The sequence below is a fragment of the Candoia aspera genome, chromosome 1, assembly GCF_035149785.1.
Source record: "Candoia aspera isolate rCanAsp1 chromosome 1, rCanAsp1.hap2, whole genome shotgun sequence".
Lineage (NCBI taxonomy): Eukaryota > Metazoa > Chordata > Lepidosauria > Squamata > Boidae > Candoia > Candoia aspera.
The window spans coordinates 264,583,369-264,609,074 of record NC_086153.1 but is presented as its reverse complement, the minus strand read 5'-3'; the positions used below and the strand labels follow the sequence as shown (position 1 = coordinate 264,609,074).

Below are 25,706 nucleotides of genomic sequence, written 5' to 3'. Positions count from 1 at the left end.
TAAGTAAGCAGGCAAATTTTTAGCAGGAGAGGAAGTCCCTTAGATAATCATGCTTAGGCCATTCAGGACTCTGAAGGTTAGCAGCAGTACCTTTAATTGTGGCCAGTAGATATTATCAGCCAGTTCAGATATTCCAGTGCAGGCTTCATATGATTCCTGTACCTTATACCAGTCAGTAACCTAGATGCCACATTTTGTACCAGTTGCAATTTCTAGAAACTTTTCAAGGGCAGCTCCATGTAGAGTGTATTGCATATGTTCAGGCAATGCCACACATCCAAATGGTAACCAAACTGATTATCTTATGGTTCATGTTCTTGTTTTCTTTTTCTCAGAAATAGAAACATTATGACTTCTTTGCCAGACAAGATGTCTCTTCAGATGATATCAACCATTAACAATTCTCTGATTCAGCCAGGATTTTCTTTGCTGAACTTTGATGGACAAGTTTTCTTATTTGGACAGAAGGGCTGGCCAAGGAGGTCCTGTCCTACTGGGGTTTTCCTTCTTGATTTCAAAAATAATGAAGTTAAACTGAAGCCAGCACACTTCACCAAGGATTCTTGCTACCTTCCTCCCCTAAGATATCCTGCTATCTGTACTATCAAAGACAGTACGGTACAGTCAGAGAAATACCAATATCTCATCCATGGAGGGAAAACACCAAACAGTGAGCTTTCTGATAAGCTGTATGTTATGTGTCTGGCTAGCAAGAATAGCAAAAAAGTCACATTTACATGTACTGAAAAAGAATTAGTTGGAGAGGTCCCTGAAGCCAGATATGGTCATACCATTAATGTGGTTTACAGTCAAGGTAAAAGTATGATAGTTATAATTGGGGGAAGATCTTACATAGCTCTGGGGCAGAGGACAACTGAAAAGTGGAATAGTGTGGTTGATTGTATGCCTCATATATTTCTGGTTAACCCTGAATTTGGATGCTGTACTTCATATGCTCTCCCAGAATTTCAGAATGGCTTTTCCTTTCATCTCTCTCTTGTCCAAAATGACACCATCTATATCATAGGAGGCCATTGCTTGGAAAATAATATCAGACCTCCAAATTTCTATAAGATAAAAATTGATCTTCCCTTAGGCAGTCCAGCAGTGAGCTGCTTCATTTTGTCTGGAGGAATCTCAGTCTCCAGTGCCATCATGACTCAGACCAGAGAAAAGGAATTTGTCATTGTTGGAGGTTACCATTCTGACAACCAGAAAAGGATGATTTGTAATACCATCAATCTAGATGATAACAAAATAGAGATAGTGGAAAGAGAGGCACCAGAATGGACCCCAGAGATCAAGCACTGCAAGATATGGTTTGGGAGTGATATGGGAAATGGAACCATTTTATTTGGTATACCAGGAGACAACAGGCAACCGTTGTCAGATACAAACTATTTCTACATATTGAAATGTCAGGGAGAAAGTGATGATAGCTTAGAACAGATGGCACAAGTATGTAGTCAGAGTTCTACAGAAGATGCTGGAGAGTCTACTCCATTTGAAGATTCAGAGGAGTTCACTTTCAGCTTTGACATTGATACTGACACCTATAATGAAGATGATGAGGAAGATGAGTCTGAAGCAGGCTACTGGATTACCTGCTGTGCAGGTTGTGATGTTGATATCAATACCTGGGTGCCCTTGTACTCCACAGAACTCAACAAACCAGCCATGATATTTTGTTCAAATGGTGAGGGCCATTGGGTCCATGCTCAATGTATGGACTTGTCTGAGAACATGCTTATTCATTTGTCACAAGTAAATATCAAGTATTTCTGCAGTGAACATATTTGTTTGGCAAGGGGGTTGAAAACTCCCAAGGAGACTCCTCCTCTAGAAAAGAAATCCATGAAAGCATTACAGAGAAAAAAGCCTATGAGAATTTTCACTCCTGCAAAAAAGTCCTTTATTCGTAAACTGTTTGAATAGAATCATAGTCATGAATATTATAGTGTGCAAAGCTCAGATACCAAATCAAAGACCACTGCCAACTTAAACAGATGTTAAACTTCCAAAGGGTGGTGGACTTTCATTTTTTAAAAAACATTTTTTTTAATCCATTCAATCATGTTCAATTCTCGGAGACTGCCTGGAAAAGTCCCTGAAGTTTTCTTGGCAAGGTTTTTCAGAAGTGGTTTGCCATTGCCTCCTTCCTAGGGCTGAGAGAAAGTGACTGGTTCAAGGTCCCCAGCTGGCTTTGTGCCCAAGGCAGGACTAGAACTCACAGTTGCTCAGTTTCCAGCCTAGTGCCTTAACCACTACACCAGACTGGCTCTTTTTAAAACATTAAGATGATATTTATTTTTATTTTTTTATTTCTTTTGGGGGAGATGGGCGGTAATTAAATTTGAATAATAAATAAATAATAAATAAAGTTACAAATATAGTTATAGCACCATGGCAAAATCAGTGCTGAAACATTATAGGCATTATCAGGCCTGCATATTAACTAGATCATTTCAGCTTTGTTTAAATTCAGCAATTGCCCCGGGGGCAGATGAGCTCAATAACAGTCTCTGACAGCCTATGTGGCACTTGATTGCCATGCAACTAGGTCCCAGATGAAAGGTTCTCAAGTAATCAAGCCAAATTCCATATCAACCTGAGTTACTATAATGAATGGAAATACTTTTGCAAGAGAGAGATGGGGCTAGATGGATCAGTGATCTAATTCAATATAAGCCTGCTTCATGTGTTTAGTGCTCAGGCAAACTTTCCCTGAAGATGTAAAACAATCTGAGAATTTTCACTTGACTGCTCTTTCACCCAGATACACAAACAAACCAGTTGGCCATTGTGCAAATTCATTCATTCATTCATTCATTCATTCATTCTCTCTCTCCCTCTCTCCCTCCCTCCCTCCCTCTCTCTCTCTCTCTCCCCATATCCATTTTTCACACTGGCTATCACTTTTTCCCCAACCAGACTAGACCAAAAGAAGCCAGACTGTCAAAGAAAGAAGCCATGCCGGTCCCTGCAACAACCACCAAACAAACTGCTGGTCAAATTCCCTCCCTCTGATGCACTGAACCCCCAGTTTAGCTGTATGCAGATGGAGAGTCGGGAGCCTCCCATTTTGGATTAACTCTAATGAGTTCCACATAGGGCTGCCCTTGAAGACCATCCAGAAGCTATAGTTGGTCCAGAATGCAGCAGTGCAGGCAGTGATGGATTATGCTCATGTGATTCAAGCTGCACTGGTTGCCCATTGGCTTCTGGGTGCAATTCAAGGCACTAGTTATCACCTTTAAAGCCCTTTGTGGCACAGAGCTGGGCCTCTGAGGGACCGCTTACCTCCAACCTTTTGTGCCCATTTGGCGCAAACAAGCAGGGTGAGTGCCCTCTGGATCCCTTCTATCAAACAATGCCATCTTGCAGGAGCAAGGAGGCACACCTACTCAGCTGCAGCACCTACTTTCTGAAATATCCCCGAGATTCGTGTAGCTCCCACCTTTATGTCATTCCAGAAATTACTAAAAAGCTGGTTATTCTCCAAGTCATTGAGATTAGGTGGTTGTGTAGCTACTTTTCGTTAGTTAATTTAATTTTGTTTAACAAGATTGGGCATTTGCTCTTCTGGTTGGCCATGTTCTTTTTTATATGTCTTGTTTCTTCTTTTATCTGGAAGCTGCCCAGAGTCATTGAACAGTCAGGTGGTCTCAAAACTTAAACAAATAGTCACTCCATTCTGGTTCACAGCCTATGAGGGGTCACCTAATAGCTTTCATAGAGATACTTGAGCAACTGCATGCAAAGAATCTCTATTAACAGGAGAGAATGCTCTATGATCATAGCTGGATTGCAGAACTCACTGCATAAGGGGGAATATCAGAAGCTGCTTTATGCTAGGTCACACTGGGAGAGACAGGGTCAAGTAGTGGTTATGTTGTTAGACTAGAAACAGGAAAACCCAGATTCTAGTCCACCTTCTAACACAAAGGCTCACTTTTGGCTAGTAACTCTCTCTTAGCCCATCCTACCACAAGGATTGTTGTGACGGGGAAAAATAAACCCTGTACTATGCTTAGCTATATGTGCATACCAAATAAAAATGCCACTCCTCCTGAGATGGGCCATTGCTCTACATAGTTCAATATTGTCTTTAACATCTGGAGTTGCTAGAAATTAAACCTTGGGGTTGCCACATTTTTCCTTTTTGCTGAGATATTTAATTGCCAGCAAGCAGCTGACTTTTCTAATTGATGTGTTCCTCTGAGCTGATCCTTTGTTTTAAAGTAGTTTATATCTGCTCTCACTAATTCCTTTCTATTCTGGATGTATCTCTTGAATTGCTTTTGTTGTTGCTGCTGCTGCTGTTATAAGAGCCCTCTTAGGGCAAATTATTTTACAGTGGAAATGCAGCAAATAAACACTTTTAGTAAATAAATAGCTGTGTGATGTCCTCTACAAAGAAATCAACTTGTTTTTATGTAGTAGTGGAATTGGGTGGGTGATAAAAGTAATAATTTGGGAACTGTGAGGGTTTGTACTCAAATACATTGATTTTTTTTTTTCAAAAGACATTGATTCTGAATGAATTCTAGAAGAGATTCCTTTACTCTACCTCACTTCTAAGACTTCTTCTAACAGCTCAAGTAGCTGGAAGAGGCTTTGGTGGATGTGCTTTTAAGGCAATGCATGTGAATTTGCTACGGCCAATTCATTTTCCTTGAAAAGAGAACTGTATCATCCCCTTTGCGGTGCAAAGCTCATTGTCAACATGAACCCACACCACCTTGCATAAGCCTAACATCTATACAATACCTTTGAATAGGTAGCACTAGGCATGATCCATTGAGAAGCACCTTAAAGGAGCTTCTATTGATATATGGAAAAGTGTAAAGCTTAACCATTGAAGATGTTATCCATTCAGCCTCTGTATAAATAGTCAGAAAACCTAACTCAATCCACACTGAATTTGCATGGCATTATATGCATATTGCATAGAACTTCCTTTATTTTAACCCTATGTAATAATAATTCTAAGGACCAGTACCAAAACTGCAGCTTGAAAATATGAGTGCACGGGTGGCTGCATGTGTTTCCCAAACACATTAAGCCCCTCCAAAGCTTACTGCTGAACTGCAGTTCTAACGTATCAGGACAGGAAATGGCTAAATACATAGAGAGTTGAATTAATTGTAACAAAACTTGAATTAAATCCATTTTACCTTTTGTCCTGACCCCCACTGACTGCTTTTCCTGGCCCCTCTTACTTCTGAGAGTATAGCTGCTTTCATGCCACTCACAATCAAGAATAACTCTTTGCTGGAAAAGGTGGCACACCTCTGCATTAAAAAAGAGAGGTCTTACTTTGTCCAATTAAACCTACTCTGTCATAAGAATGTTTAGGAATGCTTTGACTGATGGGATTGCAAGGCTGAATGTTGATTACGCACATTTGCCTGACAATTCAAATTCAAATTGCCTACAAATAACTCACTGCCTGGTAACCGAGCTCAGGACCCCACTTTACACACTTTACTGAATGAATAGCTGAGATTTTTTGCTCTAATGGTTGAATACTAGAATGGGGATCAAGAACAGCTGTGTGTCTCTCCTAACTCAGGAGATGGCTCCCACTAAGCCAACCTCACATGGTGTTGAGAGAAGAAACAGATAAAAGAATGGCCAAACCAAAATGTGAAATGTTCTTATCTATGTGTAGAATCATAGTATATCATAATTGACATGTATAACTTCTGCATAGGATTTTTTTTCAAAGTATAAATTAGCTCACAGCTATTCCTTCATCTTCAAGAGCCATTCTGAATACTCAACAACACTAGTGAGAGATTACCATCCCTCTGAATGCCTAAAGCATTGATGCATCTTAAGGATGGCTTTCATTTCTTATTTATTCTGCCTACAGTTTTAAATTCTGTAAAAATAAATAAATAAGAAACTTCATCAGGATACCATATTTTTTCCTAATTTTAGTATAAAATATAATGTAGAAAGTAATTTTCTTTGACCTATGACAGTTTCTTGAACATGGTACCCACCAGAACTCCAATTATGGGAATCCAATTCCTATTATTCTCATATTGTCTAAAGTCAGTGGGAATTGTGCGGCTACATTGGCTGACGGCAATGGGAGCTCTAATTCAACACAACTGGAGGAGAATCCAGAAAGTTACCCACATTGCTCCAAAGTGTATAGTTACCCACAATATATGGTAAAGGAGAGTTTCTTTGTCTTCCAAAGAACCAAGCTAAAATTGTTGCTATTTTGTATGAGTTGTCTGCTAAACAGATCACTTTTCTTGCTCTGAGCAGACTGACACAATGATCCTGCTGACACAAGCAAGAGACTACTGTCTGTACCAAATCAACAATGAAGTAACACTCAACAAGTAAAATAATGCTGCCTACGGAGACTCAAATAATGACATTTCTCTTTTATAAATCACATAATCCACACAACACTCCCAGAACAACTGTGCAGAGGAAGCATTTTTTTAAAAATCATCTGCTATTATTTCTACTTAGACGTTAGCTCTCCCACAGGATTGGAATCAAGTGAAGAGAGAACAAGGTTGTGCTTTCTGGCTTCCATCCCATCCCTGCACCAGGTCTAGGTACAGCCCAAGTACAGCCTGAAGCAGGGAGTCTGCTGTATGTATATAGTTTCCCCTACATTGTTGAGAATCCTGCTTGTGCTGGGTTCTCAAAAACAGAATGTGTGAAGAAGTACAGTATAATTGTTTTCCTGCTTCGGACTTTACTGCCCAGTTTATAGATAGCTGGGTCTGAAAAAATGAAGCCAGCAGTACAGCTATCTGTCCCTTCATGCACCTGGGGGCAGACTTTTCCAAGCTGGTAGCCCCCTAAATGTGTAGACTGCCCAGTTACACTCTCAGGAATTCTGGGACTTCTCTGTTTATCTGGAGATTGCCTGTATTAGGGAAAGCGGGTGTTGGGAAAGTAAACTTGAATAGGGCTACGGTCCTGAGAGATTAATTAGCAGCACAGCCCATCCCTGCCTCCTTTGCTAGGCCAAGAAATTGAAAAATTGAGAATATTCTTCTCTTCTGGAGCTTAATTCAATGACCCTTTATGTTCCTCAGTCATTAGGAATGCTACAGAGAATAAGAGATGAGGTAGAAGATACAAAAAGAACATTCAAGAATAAAAAAAGGAATGTCTTTTTTTAAAAAAATAAGATGACTTGGAGACAGAATGAAAGGGTGTACAAAGAATGAGAGGTGGAAGACAGAAATGGAATGGACACAACCATTTTTCACACTTCGCCATACTTTCTTGTTTGTGTATGTTTTTTTTTAAAAGGAAGATAAAAACTAATGCAAACTAATATAAAGTAAGAAAAAGAAAAGAAAAAGAAAAATCAAAGAGAAAGCTAAAAGTGCAAGAAAGGGAAAAAAAGTAAAAGAAAAATAGAAAAGATACAATGAAGTAGCTTCTGATCTTTTTACAGCAGTTATAAGTACAATTACAAGTTTGACTCTTACTCTGCGGTTACAACTTAACTCTCTTCTTTCTATAATCTATCCTGTCTATTAATAAAGATCATAAATCATAAATTCATTTTTTTATGTTTTATGCAAAAAGTCCATAAGGGGCTTCCAATCAGCAATAAACACTGATATTGTCTTTTCTCTGATTAAGGAAGTCAATTTAGCCATCTCAGCAAGTTCCATCATCTTCACCAACCATTCCTCCGTTGTGGGTAGTACCAGATCTTTCCATCTTTGTGCATACAATAATCTCGCTGCAGTTATCATATACAAAAACAAAGTTCCATGACTTTTTTCCAGCTGTTTGCCATCAATCCCAAAAGAAAAACCTCTGGTTTCAGTTGTATATTAATCTTTAAAATCCTCTGAGCCAGTGTGTGTATTTGAATCCAGAATTTTCTAGCGTTTTTACACATCCACCAAACATGATAAAATGTTCCTTCTTGTTGTTCACATTTCCAACATAAATTTGAAGTGCCTTTATACAGTCTACACAATTTCTCTGGTGACATATACCAACGGTACATCATTTTATAAAAATTCTTTAAGATGATAACATAGTGTGAAGTTCAATCCTTTCAACCACATATTTTCCCATTGTCCCATCTGTATATTATAACCAAACTTTTAGCCCACTTTATCATATATACTTTCATTTGTTCTTCTGTTTCAAATTTCAATAGTTTATACATTTTAGCAATTACATGTCCATCATTTCTACACAATTCTATTTCAATTCAGTATTACAGTGTTCAAAACCATAAATTCTTTTGTCTTGTTTAAATCTAATTGTAAAAAAAGAACCATTGACATCTATATCCCTCTCCCACCAGTTCTTCTCTTGATTTTATTTTACATTCCCCTTGACAAAATTCTAGTATCTCACAATATATTAGCCGTTTGTGTTTGCCTGTTAGTTCTGGTGTATGTTGCCAAGAGCCAGAAAGGTGTTTTTGGGCACAACCTGGGTTTGTAATTGTCATTGTAAGAGCTTAATTTGTTGAGAAATGTTTATCTTCTCTGGAAATGTCTTTAATTCTTTTCTCTTTATTTCATCCAAAATAGCTTGCTTTTTCTCTTGACTCTTCTTTTTAAATTCACTATTATGTTGTATAAAATAACCTCTAATAAAAGCTTTACTTGCATCCAGAACCATTCTTAAACCAGTGCCTTTACCTAAATTATTTTTTAAAAAAAATAATTTCTTTTTATAATCCTCCACTATTGCTTCTTCCTATAACAACATTTCATTTTGTCTCCATCTAAAAGAACTAGATTTTCTTTTAGAAACCAAACTCACAGGATTATGATCTGAAAAAGTGCAAAGCTTATGTCCATGTAGGCTGCATCGCAGCTGTGAGCTTGATTGAAATCCCTCAACTCCCAGCTGCTCAGCTCACAAGCAGACCACAAAAATTTCAGTGCCTGCAGTCTACTCATGAGGAGCAGCTGTCCAGAGTACAAGTGGGTGATCTCACAATCCCTCCTTTTTCCAGAGAGACTTCATTGGCCAGGATTCACCATCTGGCTGCCAATCTCTGCCACAATGCCACCCCCACTCCTTCAGGGGCGTCTAGTTCACCATGAATCCTCACCTTTTGCCATATTTTCCATTTGATTCACTGAACATCCCAACTTGTTTCCTTCTAATAATTAAACTATGAAATTTCTCCCAAAGATCTAGTCATGTTATCAATATACCATACCAATATAGACAATGCTATTTGGATATTTTGTTCTTATCTTTTTCTTTCTTTATTTTTTGTTTTTCTGGTGACTTTCTACCTCCTATTTTCCAAGAAATTAGTGTACCATTCTTCTCACTATAAATACAGCCTTTTAGCTGTTGAACTAGGTGCATATTTGGAGGGTTCAGAGAGGGAAATAAAAGTTTATTTTATTTTATTTTTTTAAAATTTTCCTACAACTATTTAGAACATCCTTAAATTTAACATGATTTCATGTGTTGCGCCATTAACTCGAAAGCAGTGCTCACTGTTGATTTGACTTCTAGAAGGTGGGGCTAGTCCCATTCAAAAGGTCACAACAACACCTGAGAATGCTTAAAGCACTCATTGTGTCAGCATAAAAAAGGAGGGAATGAATGGTTTAATCACCATAACACAAAAAGATTTAGAGGAAGTAGTTTCATATTGGAGGGAAGATGGAATTACCTACTTCATGTTGGCTTGTGAAGATTGGCTAACCTACAGCCACATCAGTTCCAGTGATTCAGCTGCCATTTTGAATCAAGCTCCATCTTGTAGCTCACAGGCAGCTGGTTCCCAAACAGCTATAATAACAGTTATTTAAAATTCTGTCAAGCTCTTTGCTTTTTCTTGCTCATTTTTCTTGTTTAGAATAATCCTATCTCCTGAAAGCATTACTTCTCTGAGAAGGAAACAAATTAATCTCCTCCTGAAGTTAGACAGCCTCCTTATCTATAACCTACTAATTCAAGCCACTCTATAATAGCCATACTTACCTGACTCAATCTACATACAATGACCATAATCAGATCAGGATGTAATTGTAATCAAAGCTTTGTTCTTAGTAAATAAACTTATAAAGGCTCCATTGTGCAAAACTATATTTAAGTTTTGCCTCAGTTCCTGAAAAATTAGAGCTCCTTCCTATACTTTGAGGCAATTTTCTGTTCAGACTCCTTCTTGCCCAGAGAGAAAATAAGAAGCTGATACTATATTGAAATTGGGGTGCCACCCTATTCTATTTACCTAGGAATTTGAACAATAAACAGTTCTATGTTTATTGTTCTATGTTTCTCCAAGGTATATTCTGTCTTCAAGGGTTCTATAGATGGACTTCAAAAACCACATTCCCCCTTCCTTATTCTCTAAATGTATGCTTCAATACAATGTGATAAATGGCTTATCAGAAAACCCAGGGGTGTAAATCACTAGAACTCTCCTCCCAGCTTGATCCAGAACTAAATCTAAATTTCTCTCTCAAAAATCTGTATATCTCTTTCCTATGTATCCCTTTCTCTGGCTTTCTGGATTAAAAATAAAGGAGGAAGTCAGTTCAGTATTAGATTTTTATACATTTACAGCTTACTTACATCTGGGAGCTCAAAGTAGCATACATGAGAATCTCCCCTCATTTTATCTTCACATGACTGCCCTTTGAGATAGGTCAGGCTGATAGATCATGACAAGCGCCACATCATTCATGGCTATAACTGGCAAGTAGGGCCTTGAGGCTCTCCTTAATCCCAATCTGACACCTTAATTACCATGGTTGGTTTAGTTGGTTTTGTGCCTTCGAGTTAGTGCTGGCTCATGCTGACTGCCTGGACAAGTCCCTGCAGTTTTCTTGGCAATGTTTTCAGAAGTGGCTTGCCATTGCTTCCTTCCCAGGGCTGAGAGAGAGTGACTGGCCCAAAGTCATCCAGTTAGCTTCATGCCTAAAGTGGGACTAGAACTCATGGTCTTCCAGTTTCTAGCCTGGTGCCTTAACCACTACACCAAACTGGCTCTCTTAATTACTATACCACATTAATTTAATTCTCTGTGCTCTCTTTAAATATCACTAGTTTACTGACACTAAGAAATAGGTGGCCATGCATATATGATGTCTTGATAACTATCAATTCAGTAACTCAATGCCACACTCTGTGGCTTCAAGAGCTCTGGCTATATGGTTGGAACAGCTCTTTCAGTCTAAACTAGAGCAAGGGTAAGCAACTTGATAACCTCAAAATGTGTTGGACCACAGTTCCCACAATCACTTGCCATTGGCTATACGGAATGGATTTGGTGAGAGATGACATACAAAAGATCTGAAGCACATCAGGTTTCCTATACCTGGTCTGAAATGTCTTGCTCCAGAGTAAACAGAGACAATGTATCCAGGAAGACAGATATGTCTCCACCACACAAACCTATGGGGAAGACTGCTAAAATATTCCTTATCGTATTCACAAGGAGTTCCCTTCCTTTTGTAAGATGCTACTAGACAAAAGGGACAGTCAAGACTCCTGAGTATATAAATGGTAGGTCACAGTTCTGACTAATAGGTATTCTGTATCCCTTTTTCCACAGGCCTCTTTCTCTCAATACATATACACAGTCTGAGTGATCAAATCTTTTAATTTTTGCATCTCATACATTATCAGCTGGGACAGAAATCTTGGGAAACTTGGGTTTTTTCTACTGTTTATAATTAAACAAGCCAATTCTGCATGGAGGCAAGGTGAGTTCACCTGCCATTACTGAGAATTATATGTTGTAGCTTCTTTTGTACAGTTGAAACATATGCTGAAAGAACACTGGAACAGTCCATTCTCTTTTGGGCGAGACCTGAAAAAAGAAAACATCCTGCCAATTTGCATCATATTGGAAGACTCTAAGCTTTAGTCATGATTTTCTTTTTTTCCAGCCTAGCTCCTACACACCTGATAAGATTTTATTAAACATTTGTGATATTTATGAAGAATGACCACAAACACTTAGAAATGCATATATTGTGTTCTATATGTGTTTAAACAAATTTAGAATCATAAAGTGTACATGTTGTGAAGAGTCAACACTGAAAACATTCTCCTAGGATGGATGGATAGATGGATGGATGGATGGATGGATGGATGGATCTTACCTTTCATTCAGGAGCTCAAGACAATACGCACACAGTAGCACTCACTCCTCCATTTTACCCTATAACAATCTTGTGAGATAGGTTGAGAATTAGATGTGTCTTCTGAAATTCTCTACAGGTAGTTCTTGTTTAACAACCACAACTGGGACCAGAATTTCAGTTGCTAAGTGAAGAGGTCATTAAGAAAATCTGACCTGATTTTACAACCTTTTTTGTGGCAGTTGTTAAGTGAATTGATGTGGGTGTTAAATGAACCACATGGTTGTTAAGCAAATCACATGGTTCCCCATTGATTTTGCTTGCCAGAAGCTGGACGGGAAGGTCAAAAATGGCAATCATGTGACCACAGGATGTTGTGACAGTCATAAATGCAAACCAGTTGCCAAGCCCCCAAATTGTGATCACATGACTGTGGGGATGCAGTAATGGTCATAAGTGTGAGGACTAGTTGTCAGTTTTTTCAGTACCATTGTAAGTCTGAACCATCACTAAACAAATGGTTGTTAAGCAAAGGTAAAGGTAAAGGTTTCCCTTGACGTAAAGTCCAGTCGTGTCCGACTCTAGGGGGCAGTGCTCATCTCCGTTTCTAAGCCTTAGAGCCGGCGTTGTCATAGACACTTCCAGGTCATGTGGCCAGCATGACGACACGGAACGCCGTTACCTTCCCACCGAAGCGGTACCTATTGATCTACTCACATTTGCATGTTTTCGAACTGCTAGGTGAGCAGGAGCTGGGACTAGCAATGGGAGCTCACCCCGCCGCGCGGTTTCGAACCGCCGACCTTCCGATCGGCAGCTCAGCGGTTTAACCCACAGCGCCACCGCGTCCCTCCATGTTAAGCAAAAACTACCTGTAATTCAGCAAAGGTCTTTCCATTTTGTTATGCTGGATGAGCTGAGGAGGACAGAATGTAGAGTCAAAAGGGAAATCAGAATCAGTGAAGTAAGAGGATATATGGCCTTTGAAGTGACTTTAGCATATTGTATATGCCTACAACATATAGCTAAATTGGAAAGTTCATGTATATTTATGTCATGCATTGGTGGATGTCTCTGTAAGGGAGTTCAGTTGAGGAGCAATGCTCTAATCCAGCTAAGGCCACATAAGAGAAATCTATGTTCTGCTGATGATGCCTATGTAAATGGTAGTTTTGGCAAAATGAGTGTACAGCAGAGGTTCATCTCAGCTGTGCCCTTAATTAGCAACCACATATTTAAACCTTAAGAGGAGTGTCTTAAGACAAAAATAAAGAAGTGAGGAGTAGAAAAACTTTAGGCACCTTATTTTGCGGTTAATGCCTTCACAGCTTCTTATGTCATTTTCCCTAGGAAAAGCTGCTATCAGGCTCCTAAGATATGTCTGCATGCATTGTGTCTGTTTAAAATAATTGTGGTGTACTTTAGATTTGAAACTAAAAAGGTACTTCAGAGTGCACAAGGGAATCATGTAGCACCAGTCTGAAACTTCTTAAATCAAAATCATCTTTTTTTTCTGAGATCACACTGCCACTACAGAGGGCAGCTGCATGATCCTGAAAAATAGTTGCAGCTGGTTTAAGAGCTGCTGACAGCTACTGGGTAAGTGCCCTGACAGGCTCCAAAGCATCTTTTTGTCTCCAAAACCAATGCATTGCATAGCCCTTCTGGATACAGCTGTTCCATCTCAGTTACCCTGGTACCAGTAAAAGTAAGTAGGTTTGAATGAGAAGGTTGTGGACAAAGAGGGCTGGGAGAGATTAGAGTAGGATGGGAAGTCTACTGCCTTCCAGTTCATGCAGCTCATTGAATTCTGGAAGACCACATGTTCCCCACCATTGAACTGGGATGGACGAAGACCACTGATGTTCTGAATGCATTGTCCATGAGATGTATTCAACCATGCCAAAGGAAATAATAAAATATGTATTTTAAAAGCTGTCTTAACAATAGAAAATGAAAAGAATACAAATACATTTCCTGGACAAATATTATTTGAAAGTGTCATCTGAGTGTTAGGACATTGTTCTTGTATCAGGATATCCTAAGCTCATTGTGTCTACTGCTATTCACAGAGGTAGTAAGGTTAACATAGTATTATCATCTTGCAAACATCCTTGAAGATGACAAGGTTAAGACAGAGTAATTGTTTAAACTGTATGTAGAGGTGAAATAATGAGAATTGTAAAATGATTATGATTAAAGTAAAGGAGTATAGTAAAGTAAACCCCATGAGGATAGAGAGACTTCATAACCATATTATTTGTTACTCACTGAAAGGCTTAACCATGATATTAGAATTTTTATGACAGGCAACTCTGAAATGAAGCCAAATTCTTGACACATGGTGAATTCATAGATACCTCCACAATGTAGGTTTCTTGGCAACAATATAAAAGTGATCTACATTGTCTTCTTACCAGACTTTTTTTTAACTTCCAAGTCTAGCCTACAGTCCTGGCATTTCCTGATGACCTGTCATTCAAGTACCACTCAAGTTCAACTCTGATTGGCTTTCTAAAGTCAGCCAATATTGGCTACAGTTTGATGCCTTTCTGGGCAATTTCTTTAACTCCAGTGCTATAAAACAGTGTTTCTCAACCTCAGCAACTTTAAGATGCATGGACTTCAACTCCCAGAACTCCCAGCCAGTGTGCATGAAGTTGAAGTCCACCCATCTTACAGCTGTTGAGGTTGAGAAACACTGCTATAAAGAATATGATGAGCCTATAGAAAGTAGCTTATTTGGATGATGTGTCTATTGTTCCAGCGCACACTGCTTCTCTCCTGACCCACAAGGTAGTTAAATCAAAATGACATTGAAATCCTGTCAATAGCTAAATTAATGTAGTGAATTAATTCAATTAGCTTCAGTCAAGATTTCTTGGCTGTGGATCCTGCTGTTAAGACACATAAATCTTCAGACAGAAAAACTACTGAAAATGATTACATTGAAATCCCAGTTTGAGCAATTTAATAACAAAAGCAAGAACAAAAACAAAAAACGAAACCCCCCACAACTAAAGATGTGAGCATGTGAGGTGAATTTGTTTTTATCCATTTAGTGGAGAAGGGAAATGTAATTTTGAAGAGAAGAAAAAGTGTTCAGTGCTTCCACTTATTTATAGCCTCTTCAAAACTCCCCAAGCTTCACAATAAACCATTTGCTTAGCCCTGAGTCAATACACAGAGCATCTCTTGGCATTAAAAAAAAAATCTCATTCAGATGCAGGCCTGTGCTTTTACCCTATTGTTTTTCTCCTCCATACATAAAGAATCATTTCCAAGAGTATTATTTTGGCCTAAATGAGTTCCCAATCTCTCAACTAAAGAGACACTTTATTTAAATAACAGGGACAAAGACCAAGAAAACACAAAAGGGAATTAAAGTTTATACAGAGCAATTACAAACAAAAAAAAATAGTCTCTCCTTTGCTTGATAACAGAACACAGGCCAAGGAAACCAGTCTTGGGGATTTCAAAATGTAACCTCCAAACTAATATCTCAAGTGAGAATAATTGACACCACTTGTATTCCTGAGGCTCTACTAAAAAAAACAATGTGGTTCAAAGTGCTTAAATTTCTCTAGGGTACACATAGCATCCTAACTTTCTTCTGAAGAAAAATCATAGCTCAGATGTAATATTTTTCTACTGGCTCTAATAAGTAAAGTTTCTGGCTCCTTGAGTATGAGAGAAGAAAAACAATACTGCCCTGCAGAGAAATACACATTTTTTTTCTTGCAACAAAAACTAATCTGTCTCTGGTGTCAGGCTTAGCTAGTAAACAGAAACAAAGGAATATGCTTAGGACAAAATGAAAATACTGAATATGAAAATCTACCTTTTTAGAAGCAAAGAAGAAGACACAATTTGTCCCCTAAATACTCTGTGTGTGTGTGTGCAAATTCTGCTGCCCAGCTAAATCACATTATGCAAAAATAAAATGGAAGTGTTCTTCTTAAAATAATAGAACAAACATTTATTTAAAAACAAACCAGCTGATATTACATCAATAGAAATATTCACGCAAAACTTGCCAACCAAATACAAAAGAGTGTAATACAAAACATATCCTACAGTAGGTGACATCCTAATGTGTAAATACTTTTGTAAATATATCCTAGCCATGAGGGCTAATAGGTAAGCAACACCAAAAAAACCTAAGTTTATATTAATTACAATCCTACTAAGCAATTAAAAGAAAAGCAAACTTAGGTGAAAGAGATTCTTAGAGAATTCTTTCAAGCTATAAGAAATTATTGTTGATAAGAATTGTAGCAGCCACCTACCATAAATGAAGCAACTTGGTGTCACATTCCCTGACATGCTCCCATGATAATAAGCAGGCATAAGCATGTAAATATAAGTATGTCCTGTGAAACCATGCTTGAAGTCTCCCACCACTACCATTCCTACCAGCTTGCTCCAATTCATTGGTTTCTGCTTGTAGAGTCAAAGAAATCTGACATGAGAAGATAAAATATTCTTCTGTAAAAATATTTCTCAGAAGTATTAATGAAAACCGGATATTCGTGAGTTATTTCTGAACAAGGAATGGATCCTTGTAGTTCTCTTCCCCTCCCCCTACATTGTTCTTCTAACAGCTTTAAAACTCTTAACACAGTTTAGATTGACTATAATGGGGAAAGCTGTTTGTTACTAATGGCTATACCAGTTGCTCTTTCAATGTGTTTAAAGAATTTGAAAAATATTCCCCAAGCAGTCCTTTGAGGTAAACACTTAGTCAATAATGGAGAGCTGATGTTCATGTCCCTCTAACTCTTATTGAACTGCAACCTCAAGGAAATGCTGGGTGTTGTAACTGAGCAACAGCTGGAAGGACACTGGTTCTTTACTCCTGTTATAAAGTGTTACAGTTTTACATAAACGTAGATTCTGCTAGTAAACTCTGCTTTATGATGGAACTGGTGAATTTTATAAAATCTGTACTATATATTTGATGGCAGAAGTCTCACAGGGCAAATATTTATCCTATCTCTAGTTCAGAATGAGTTAGCTGCATGTAAATCCCATTCACACCATCTCATTAATTTTAATTAGATATATGATGATTAACAGGATGGTTTGAATTCAACCGTGTGTTATTTTAAATATATCCTACCTTGGCAAAGCTCTTATGAAGTTAAGGAACTGATACTGTATAATGATCTATTTACAGCATTTGCCAACTATTTCAAAACTCAAAGAATATATCAAGCAGAGATTAATGACATAGTTTCAAATTTTGGCTTCAGGGCCCATAAAAGGTAAAGATTCCCTCAGAATGAGTTTAACTTCTGGTAACTATATATAGCCTAGCTTAAAATACATTGTAAGGGTATTATTTCAAATCTTCCTTTGTGTTTACTCAAAATCTAAAACTTTAGAACAGTGAAGTCTAAAGAGATTGACTAGAAATAACTGTTAAAAATATTGAATCAATATTTGGAGTTATAATTGCATGCAATAATGGGCTTGTATGTAAATGCCTCCATATTGAAGATTGATCAGGAATTGGAGGCCAGAAGCCATTAAAAAGTAAAATAAGTGTTTAATTAGGTAGATTCCTTGAATGGCTAATATATATTTATAAAAACAATGTATTATAATCAACCTTTGATTTCTTTACAAACTTTAATGCAATTGTTCTATTTTGCTTTCAGCATGGTAATTAAATGTAGTCACAGAAAAAGAATTACTGCCTTTGGTTCCGTTTTCCTCTTCAGAATTGGCTGTTAAGACCACTTCTGCTCACACACTTTCATGTTATGGACCTGCTGTCAGAACAGCCCACTACCAAACAGCTTTCCTCAAGGCTTTTACAGCTCAGTGTAGAAAACCTCTCCACTATTTTTGGGTGCAAATGAATACTTTAATGGCTTTTCAGCTGCAAGACCAATGCAAGCTTTAATTCCACTTAGAAGTCCATGAAATCAGAAATCTCCAAAGAATCTTCCATCAGCATGACATTGCTCTCACTCTGTTCTGGCCTGATTTTGACCCCCTGACTTTTCAATGCATTATGAGCATTCATGAATTTTTGTAAGTGCTTTGAAGTATACAACCAATGATGCTTCAAAACATCTTCCATCTCATAACATTTTGACTGCCTAGCATTCATTTTTCGAAAGCGCCTGAACAGTTTGTTGCCTGACTCATTTCCCTCACTTGCCCAGGCACCAATAGAACCATCCCTTTCTATAATTTCTGGAACATGAGCAAGTGTTTTGTGAAAGTAATTGGTAATCTTGCCCTCATATCTGTAACTGAATTTAGTTGACAGCAACTCAGCAAACCTCTGAGAGTTGAAACTGTATTGACATACAAGTTCTGGGCATTCCTTGGTGGGACAGGAAGACCTCCATACTGGTTTCATCTTAAGGTAAAGGTCCATTAATTCTCTGAGGGCTTCATGTCTCTCCTCACACTTTATTAGCTCACAAACCGCATCCACAGTCTCTCTACTCATGAGTTTTCTTGCAAAATTTCCATTCATCCTTGTTACAGGTTTCAAATTCATCTTTTTTCTAAGATGTTTGTCAAGAGTTGACTGCCACCTCTTTCTCTCTTCTTTGGTCGCACTGGGATGTTTGTACACCTCACCAATCTCAAACTGGAATATCTTGTAAAATTCAGCTGCATTGCCAATGTCACAGTGCAGGGCATCTATTGAAGGCACAGTCTCAATAAAAGGCTTGGCAGAAACACCTTTCACTCGGCTGCGCAGTTCGTCAACAGCTTCATGGTATGGATTGGACCGCCACACTTCATATCGTTCTAGGTTTTCAGCATGACTCCTGGTTATAGAATGTAGGACTAAATTCTGAGAGGCTTCCAGGCGGGTGGCATCACAAAGTGTACAAATGTAAGTAGAACCTGAGGCTTCAAGACCCTCAACTTCACGGACCAGCTTTTCATCATATCCAGTGCCCCTAAAGATGAATTTGAAAATTCTAGAAATACCAGCCATATAAAGTATTAATGCACTATTTTTCATGGCTTCCCTTTCTGCTATAAGGGGACTCAGGATGGTAGTGAATGTCTCATGGTCTGACTCATCAGCCAGCATAAGGCACAAAGGTTTACAACACAGCTCTGAATTGGGTTTGTTTTCTTCAAAAATTTTCACGCTGCCATTGTCATGAGTGACAGTGATGCTCATGAGGGTAAAGGAGAATCGAACTGCTTTTTCAGGAACAGCTGGGCCACTGCCATGCTTTTCACTGACATCTCCCATTCCATCACAGGATTCTTTAATCACTACAGTGAAGGGTCCTTTCAAATAGTCATCCAAGTCATTGGTTTTTAGTCCTTCTAAGATGTCTTCTTCTATATCCATAAGGGAAGCCACCAATGCTGCATCATATCGAAATCTTTTTGCAATTGTGTCCACTGGATAGTCATCTACAGACTGTTGTATTCCTGAGAGCCCATCAATAATGCCTACGTCAGTATTACTAGACACATTTTTTAAGGGAGGTTCCCATTCAAAGGGATGATAACCAGGCAGAAGGGACTTCTCAGCTGTTCGGAGAGCGTGCAAAGGCTGGAAAATCTGCCTTCCTGTAATTGCCTTTACAGTCCTGTACATTTTATGGTATTGGCTGCAGCTGAGAAAGGTGTTGACTCGGATTGCCAAACAAACAGCTGGATGAAGGTCCGATCCCTTCCCTTGCATTATGGCTTCCAATTCATCTGCTTGTCTGTGCTCATTTCTAGATCTCAAAGCCAGCAGGAACAAAGTTAGGCACACAGACTTCAGATCTCCTCCTTCTTCTTTTTCTGCAAAAGCTTGTACTTGACACTTGAGTTCTCGCAGGCGGTGCTTTTGAGCTCTCCGGGTCAACGAAAGCAAATGTTGTCTCGGTCGGCCACCTTTGTTGATATAGACATAGCTGTCTTTGCTTTCTGCCTCTTTATGATTAGAACAATGTTGGCAGTATTTTTCCAAAAAGACCTCCTCATGACAGCCTTTTATTGGACATCTCACAACTAAATTGTTGAGGATGCTGAGGAAAGATTTTACAGGACTCACCAGATCAGTAGGAAAGCAAGGATATCGGCAAGATGGGCAATAGCTTCCCATTACTTTAAGACATTTAAGAATGCAGACTCTACAAAATAAGTGTTTACATGTTGTTTCTACTGGATCAGCCAGGATATGCTCACAGATCTGGCAAGATATTGACTTTACAAAGTCCACGGGATAGTCTATTGCAAGGACCTTTGTACTGAAATGGATCTGCTTACAGTTTGAAATCTTTTTCATTAAATTTTTGTTATTCATTTGCTTTACCTTCCTTACACATCTTATTTTTCTAGTACATCCAGGAATAATCCTGAGCTTTTTGCTCAGCTGTGAATTCAGGGTTGGCTTCTTTCTCTTGACTCCACGAAAGGAAGTATCACAAACATCACAGCTTGATGAATGGGGATGCCACTCCACTGTGTCTTTCCCTAGAAGATGTGTTTCATGTGGGGCATTGCTGACTTTTCTTTGAATCACATTCCAACAATTGTGACAAAAATTGGTAGGATGGGTTGTATCAATATCTCCCCTTACATCAATCTTGAAGACTTTGGCAAGAAGATCTGGCCAGGAAGTGGCCCTTTTCTCTTTCTTTCTCAAAAGAGCCTGGGTCTCCTCATCCACTGGCCCATGAACTGGATGATATGTTTTGTAAGGGTTAGTTTTCAGTGAGCCTCCACAGATGCGACAGAGATGCTGCAGGTTTGCTTGGTGAGCTTCCATCTCTCTTTGGCTCATGCGAAAGGCATCTTTATCTGTTGCCAAGCTATTTTTATTCAATTCAGTGTCTGTTTCAAAGGGCACTTGTGGCATTACAGCTGCTGCATTAGGTTGTTCATCAGTGATGTCCAGAGAACCTGTCAGTTTTTCTTTAGCACAGTTAGCCTGGTGGCTGTCTTCAGGAAGAGGCTTTCCAAGTGATCTCACTTTGAACAGCTTGAATTTCCATTCAGAAAATTTCATGTATGGCTCTTGGACATGTTCTGGTCCAAAACACAAGTTCATGCTTGGTGGCGGCAGCATCTCCATCCTGACAGATGTTGGATTACCTATTGAAAGAAAGAGAGAGAAAAGAAACTGATGAGGGACTTTCATGATTAACAATATGATGTAAAATGAATTAAAAACAATGCTAAATGTTAAGAATGCATCATTAATAAACAGTCTACAATATTTTATTTAATCTCCACCAAAATGCCCATCAAGCACTGACAGTGTGTATAAACATGTTGGTTAGGAGAGGGATGAATACATTCCTGCACAGTGAGCAGAAGAAAGATGAATATTACCAGTCTTCAGTCTTGACAAAGCATCTCTAAACACATAAGAACATGTGTTCTTATGTAAACATAAGAAGAAATCTGAATGAGCTACTTCATTATCTTTAGAACCATGCCTCTTGTGGTTGATACATAAAGCCCATCTTTGCAAAGCAGAACTTAAGGATCCTGGTTTCATGGCCTGCAGCTCTGCCGAGTGCTGATTGGCTACCCCATGTGATCACACATTCTCCTCTCTAGGAACAAATTTGCCATTTTTTTTAAAGCTATTTTTATTAACACAACAGTTGAATTTTGGACTTTTTAAATAAACAATGAACAAAGCTCTTTTTAAAGTAGACAACTTTTCTAAACATCAGAAAATCAATAGTGAGAACATGGGAGGGAAACTTGCTTCAAAAGGAAAAAAATGGGTTCTGAAAAATATCATCTTACATGTCCTTGGATGTCTGATGATCAGATGGATGAGAGAGGATTTATTTTACAACCATATCGAAAAATTGGTCAAGTTTGGTAATGGTAGAATTAAATCTACATGCAAAGATATGTTTATATCCCAAATTTATATGTTTGACTCAAGGAGTTTTAACCCTACACAGGACTTTTTCTCACTGCAGTCTTAAAGTACTATCTATCCAAACTTGACTCATGAGAAAAGACTACTGGCTCCAAATTTGCAGACCCCACTGCTGATCCTCTCTCGCTTCTGTTGAGGCTCTTCTAACTTGCTGCTGAATTGTGCTGTCTTGATTTTGCATGTGTAGCAGCTGATAAGCAAATTAATTAGTTGATTCCTCCAACTTTACTATCCTCTCTTTTCTGCACAACATTAGCTATTGGGACAAACATCTGCCAGTCTTGGCAATGCAAGAGGAGTGGGGCAGATTTGGCTGTAGGACTCTGTTCATAAACCCTAGGCTCCTTCCTGTGTCCCTCCTCCTATACCCCATGTGTCATGAGTACTGATGGCGAGCAGGAGGGGGCCTCTGTCCAGGGGGGAAAATGCATGCGTAGTACTGAGGAATTAAGCAGCCATTCAAAGAGACACAGGTCAGACCCGCCTTAACTTTTGGGGTTTATCTGTCTGGGTTTTTCCCACGCTTCTTCAGTTTGTTAGGATTCTGTTTAATGTAGCAGTAATAAACACTAGAGACCTATTCCTCGTCTCAGCGTGATTTCTGACTGTTAGGACACCATGCTGCTGTAACCTGAATTGAATAAAATTAAATCAATAAATGTTAGAAAAAGGTCAGAGATATAAAGGGATCTGAATCACAACCAGCACCTTTATTTAGGAATTGCTCTTCTTCATTTCCTTTCTTTCTCTAGGCAAGACATGCTGAGTTCCAGATTCCTGTGAGTTCTATTCAGGACACAACCACTGGGGGAGGGGGGTGTCCAATCATTCATCTGTTTCACTGTTTCAGCTTTGCATCAAAGTGATAAGGGCCACAGAGTTAGAGTAACTGCAGTACATATGGCTGACCATCCTACCTCTATTACACAATTAAACCACACTAGCACTGCTCAGTTTTGTTTTTTTTTACAGAGCCAGCAGCAGAATGGAAGCCAACAATCCTGACCAGGGACCTGAGGTGGGGAGGTTCTCATCAGCCTGAAACAGTTGCTCTGATTTCATTCCCATCCACCACCAGCAATGTGACTTTGTCTCTCAAGTAAATTAGTGGCAAAACATAACTGATTTTACACAGCTTGCAGCTGCCACTGGAAGGTTCTATCTGAAGGGAAAACACACTTCTTTGATACTGGTATAGCTAAAGACATCTGGAAGCTGTCTCATTCATGGGCTGGGGAAATGAAAACAATGTCATGGGGGCATAGTAGAAAAAATATGTTGCCAGGCCACATTTGTATCATGGTTTGGTACAAGTGGAAAAGGACTCATATTCTTAGTGGGAGACCTTGTCTGAACCAGGCAGAATTGCACCAGGTTACTACTTTGAAGCAAGACCTCCACAAAATATCAGGAGGGCTGTAGGCCAGCCTGGGAAGTAAAAAAAAAAAAAAATCATTCAGCTCCAGCTCTGCATATGTGGACCTCCAACATATGTCAAAATTCTGTGGGAAAATGGCTGATTTTCACTGGCTTTTTTTTTTTTCCAGAAAACAACTAAGGTGTTCAAATATAAATCAGGCTTATGTGTCCAAAGCATTTAAAAGAGGCGGTTCAGACTGTGAAAGCAGCCACAATTTCTGCAAGGCTCACATGACTGTTTTGAAAGCATATATGCACATGCACAGGCAACATTGTCACCGGGCCACTACAAAGTGAAGCAGTGATGCACACACATGCATCAGGAGACAACTTTTGAAGTAGTTGTGTGACTTTGCAAAAGATGTGGCTTTTTTAACCATTCAAAGAAAGGTGCTTCGTTCCCACTGCAAACATTGCAAGACACTTCTTTGGAATTCTTTGCTAACTCTTAATCAGGTCATGGGACAAAGGCTGTGCTTTTAAAAACTGTAAAGGAGATGGAAACTTGGGCTGGTACAGCTTGTCCAATAGAAATAGAAAAAACCCAGCCTGCTAAATATACAATTTTGCATAATGATTCACAGAAAAGGAGCCCTCTTTCCTTGTTTCAGTGCTCCTAAATTCTAATAGAAGAATTCATATCATCTAAATTATGTCATATCCTATAGGCTTGCAGAGGTGTCTTAGAGGCACATAGAATTGTGCTTCCTAAGCTTTCTCTTCAATTATCTTTTATTCCAGAAAAAAATCAAATTATATCAAACCCATAACATCAGAAACACATAATAGCAGAATGCCAACTCTAACTAACCCAGAATTATTTTATATACAGGCCTTCACCCTATATAATGCCTGAAGAAATTCACAACAAGTAGTAGCTGAACCAATAAGCAATGTTCTAATCTAATCCTCCCAGTGTTATTTGCCAACAATATCCAGATTTCCTTACCTATGCTATGTTGGCCAAGGCTGATTGCATTACAAAGCCAACAGCATCCAAAGCACCATAAATTCCCTGTTTGTGCTCCAAACCATTCTTTACATGTTTTATCTAGTTTTAGTGTTTACCCAATATTTTATATTCAGGTTGAGGAAAAAAAATAATAATCACCAGCTGCTTTCTATGCGTCAGATGGTTGAAGCCACTATAGAAGCCCTGTTATGAGCTACCCTGACAGCATATGAAACAGATAAGGGATAAAATCCCACAAGAACTAAGTATCTCATTATAGGAGACAGATGGGCTTAAAGCACATCAGGATAACTACTTCTTCAATCTTTTTACCTGAAAATGTTCTAAATCTAAGAAATATGTAGGTTACAAGAGACATTTATAAATGCTCTTTGAATATTATCATGTTTAAGGTTAAACAACCCAATCTTTGCAAAGGTACTACAAAACCAACCCCACTAACTTCAGTGGGGCTTATTTCCCAAATATAAGTGCTTTCTGCTTTAACCTTCAATTTTGCTTGCTCTAGAATAAGCCTTTAAATCATCTGGACCTTTGAGTCGTGATAAAACTCTAAGCTGGGTGTGTGCGGTTTTTTTTTTCCTTTCAGTAAATGGCTCAATTCATTTATTTTGCATTTAGCCATTTTACTTCCACTTTTTTCTATAGGATCAATACTAAAATAAAAATATTTCTTTTAAAAATATTTGTTGGTTCCACTGCGAGACTTACGTAATCACAACGAAACAGCTTTATTCTCTACTTTTAAACATGTCACTTGAAAAGAACAAGAAAAAATTGTATCCTTTGCTTTTTAAGTCTGCATGGACAAATATAACTTATATTGTTATGCAAGTTTAAGTACTCTGTAGCTTTTACAACATACCTTGAAATGTCTATCATCTGATACATCATTAGAATTTTGTTCTCATAAATCAAATAGAAAAGAGATGCAGATATGTATCAGGAATGTAGACTGACTAAAGCAGAGGTTCAGATGATTAGCAAAACAATTCTGATCATGTTTACTCAAAGTTTAGGCCCACCATTTTAATGGATTAACAAATGTGGTTAAGATTGAACTGCTGATGGCCTTCTATATTAAGACATTCCTTAGACATTTTAAGGAAATGTTTCATTCAAGGTCAAGCTTTTCCAGCCTGGTTCCTTCCATATATAATGGACTTTACTCCTGTAATTTCCAATTTGCATAACCAGTGCTGGCTGAGAATTATTGGAGTTGTGATCCAACATACCTGGAGGATACCATAATAGAGAAGGTTGCTTTCACTCTTTGTAGTGAACCACACCGCAATGGATTGATTAAATCAAAGTTCGTGATAACTTTCTTCCATTGAGCCAACCAGCACAC

General features: G+C 38.5%; 2 protein-coding genes across 2 annotated transcripts; one reads left to right on the top strand and one right to left on the bottom strand.

The window, feature by feature from the left end:
* The first annotated feature begins 348 nt into the window (after nt 1-348).
* Nucleotides 349-1,935, top strand: RAG2 (recombination activating 2). Its single transcript, XM_063293258.1, has one exon. The coding sequence runs from the start codon at nt 349-351 to the stop codon at nt 1,933-1,935; it is 1,587 nt and encodes a 528-aa protein (XP_063149328.1).
* Nucleotides 1,936-17,994: 16,059 nt separating this feature from the next.
* Nucleotides 17,995-21,135, bottom strand: RAG1 (recombination activating 1). The gene has a single exon (XM_063318070.1). The coding sequence runs from the start codon at nt 21,133-21,135 to the stop codon at nt 17,995-17,997; it is 3,141 nt and encodes a 1,046-aa protein (XP_063174140.1).
* Between the last annotated feature and the right edge of the window lie 4,571 nt (nt 21,136-25,706).

What these genes read in the sequence shown, in the direction of transcription:
- RAG2 (XM_063293258.1), top strand. Translation starts at nt 349, where the DNA reads ATGACTTCTTTGCCAGACAAGATGTCTCTTCAGATGATATCAACCATT.
- RAG1 (XM_063318070.1), bottom strand. Translation starts at nt 21,135, where the DNA reads ATGGAGATGCTGCCGCCACCAAGCATGAACTTGTGTTTTGGACCAGAA.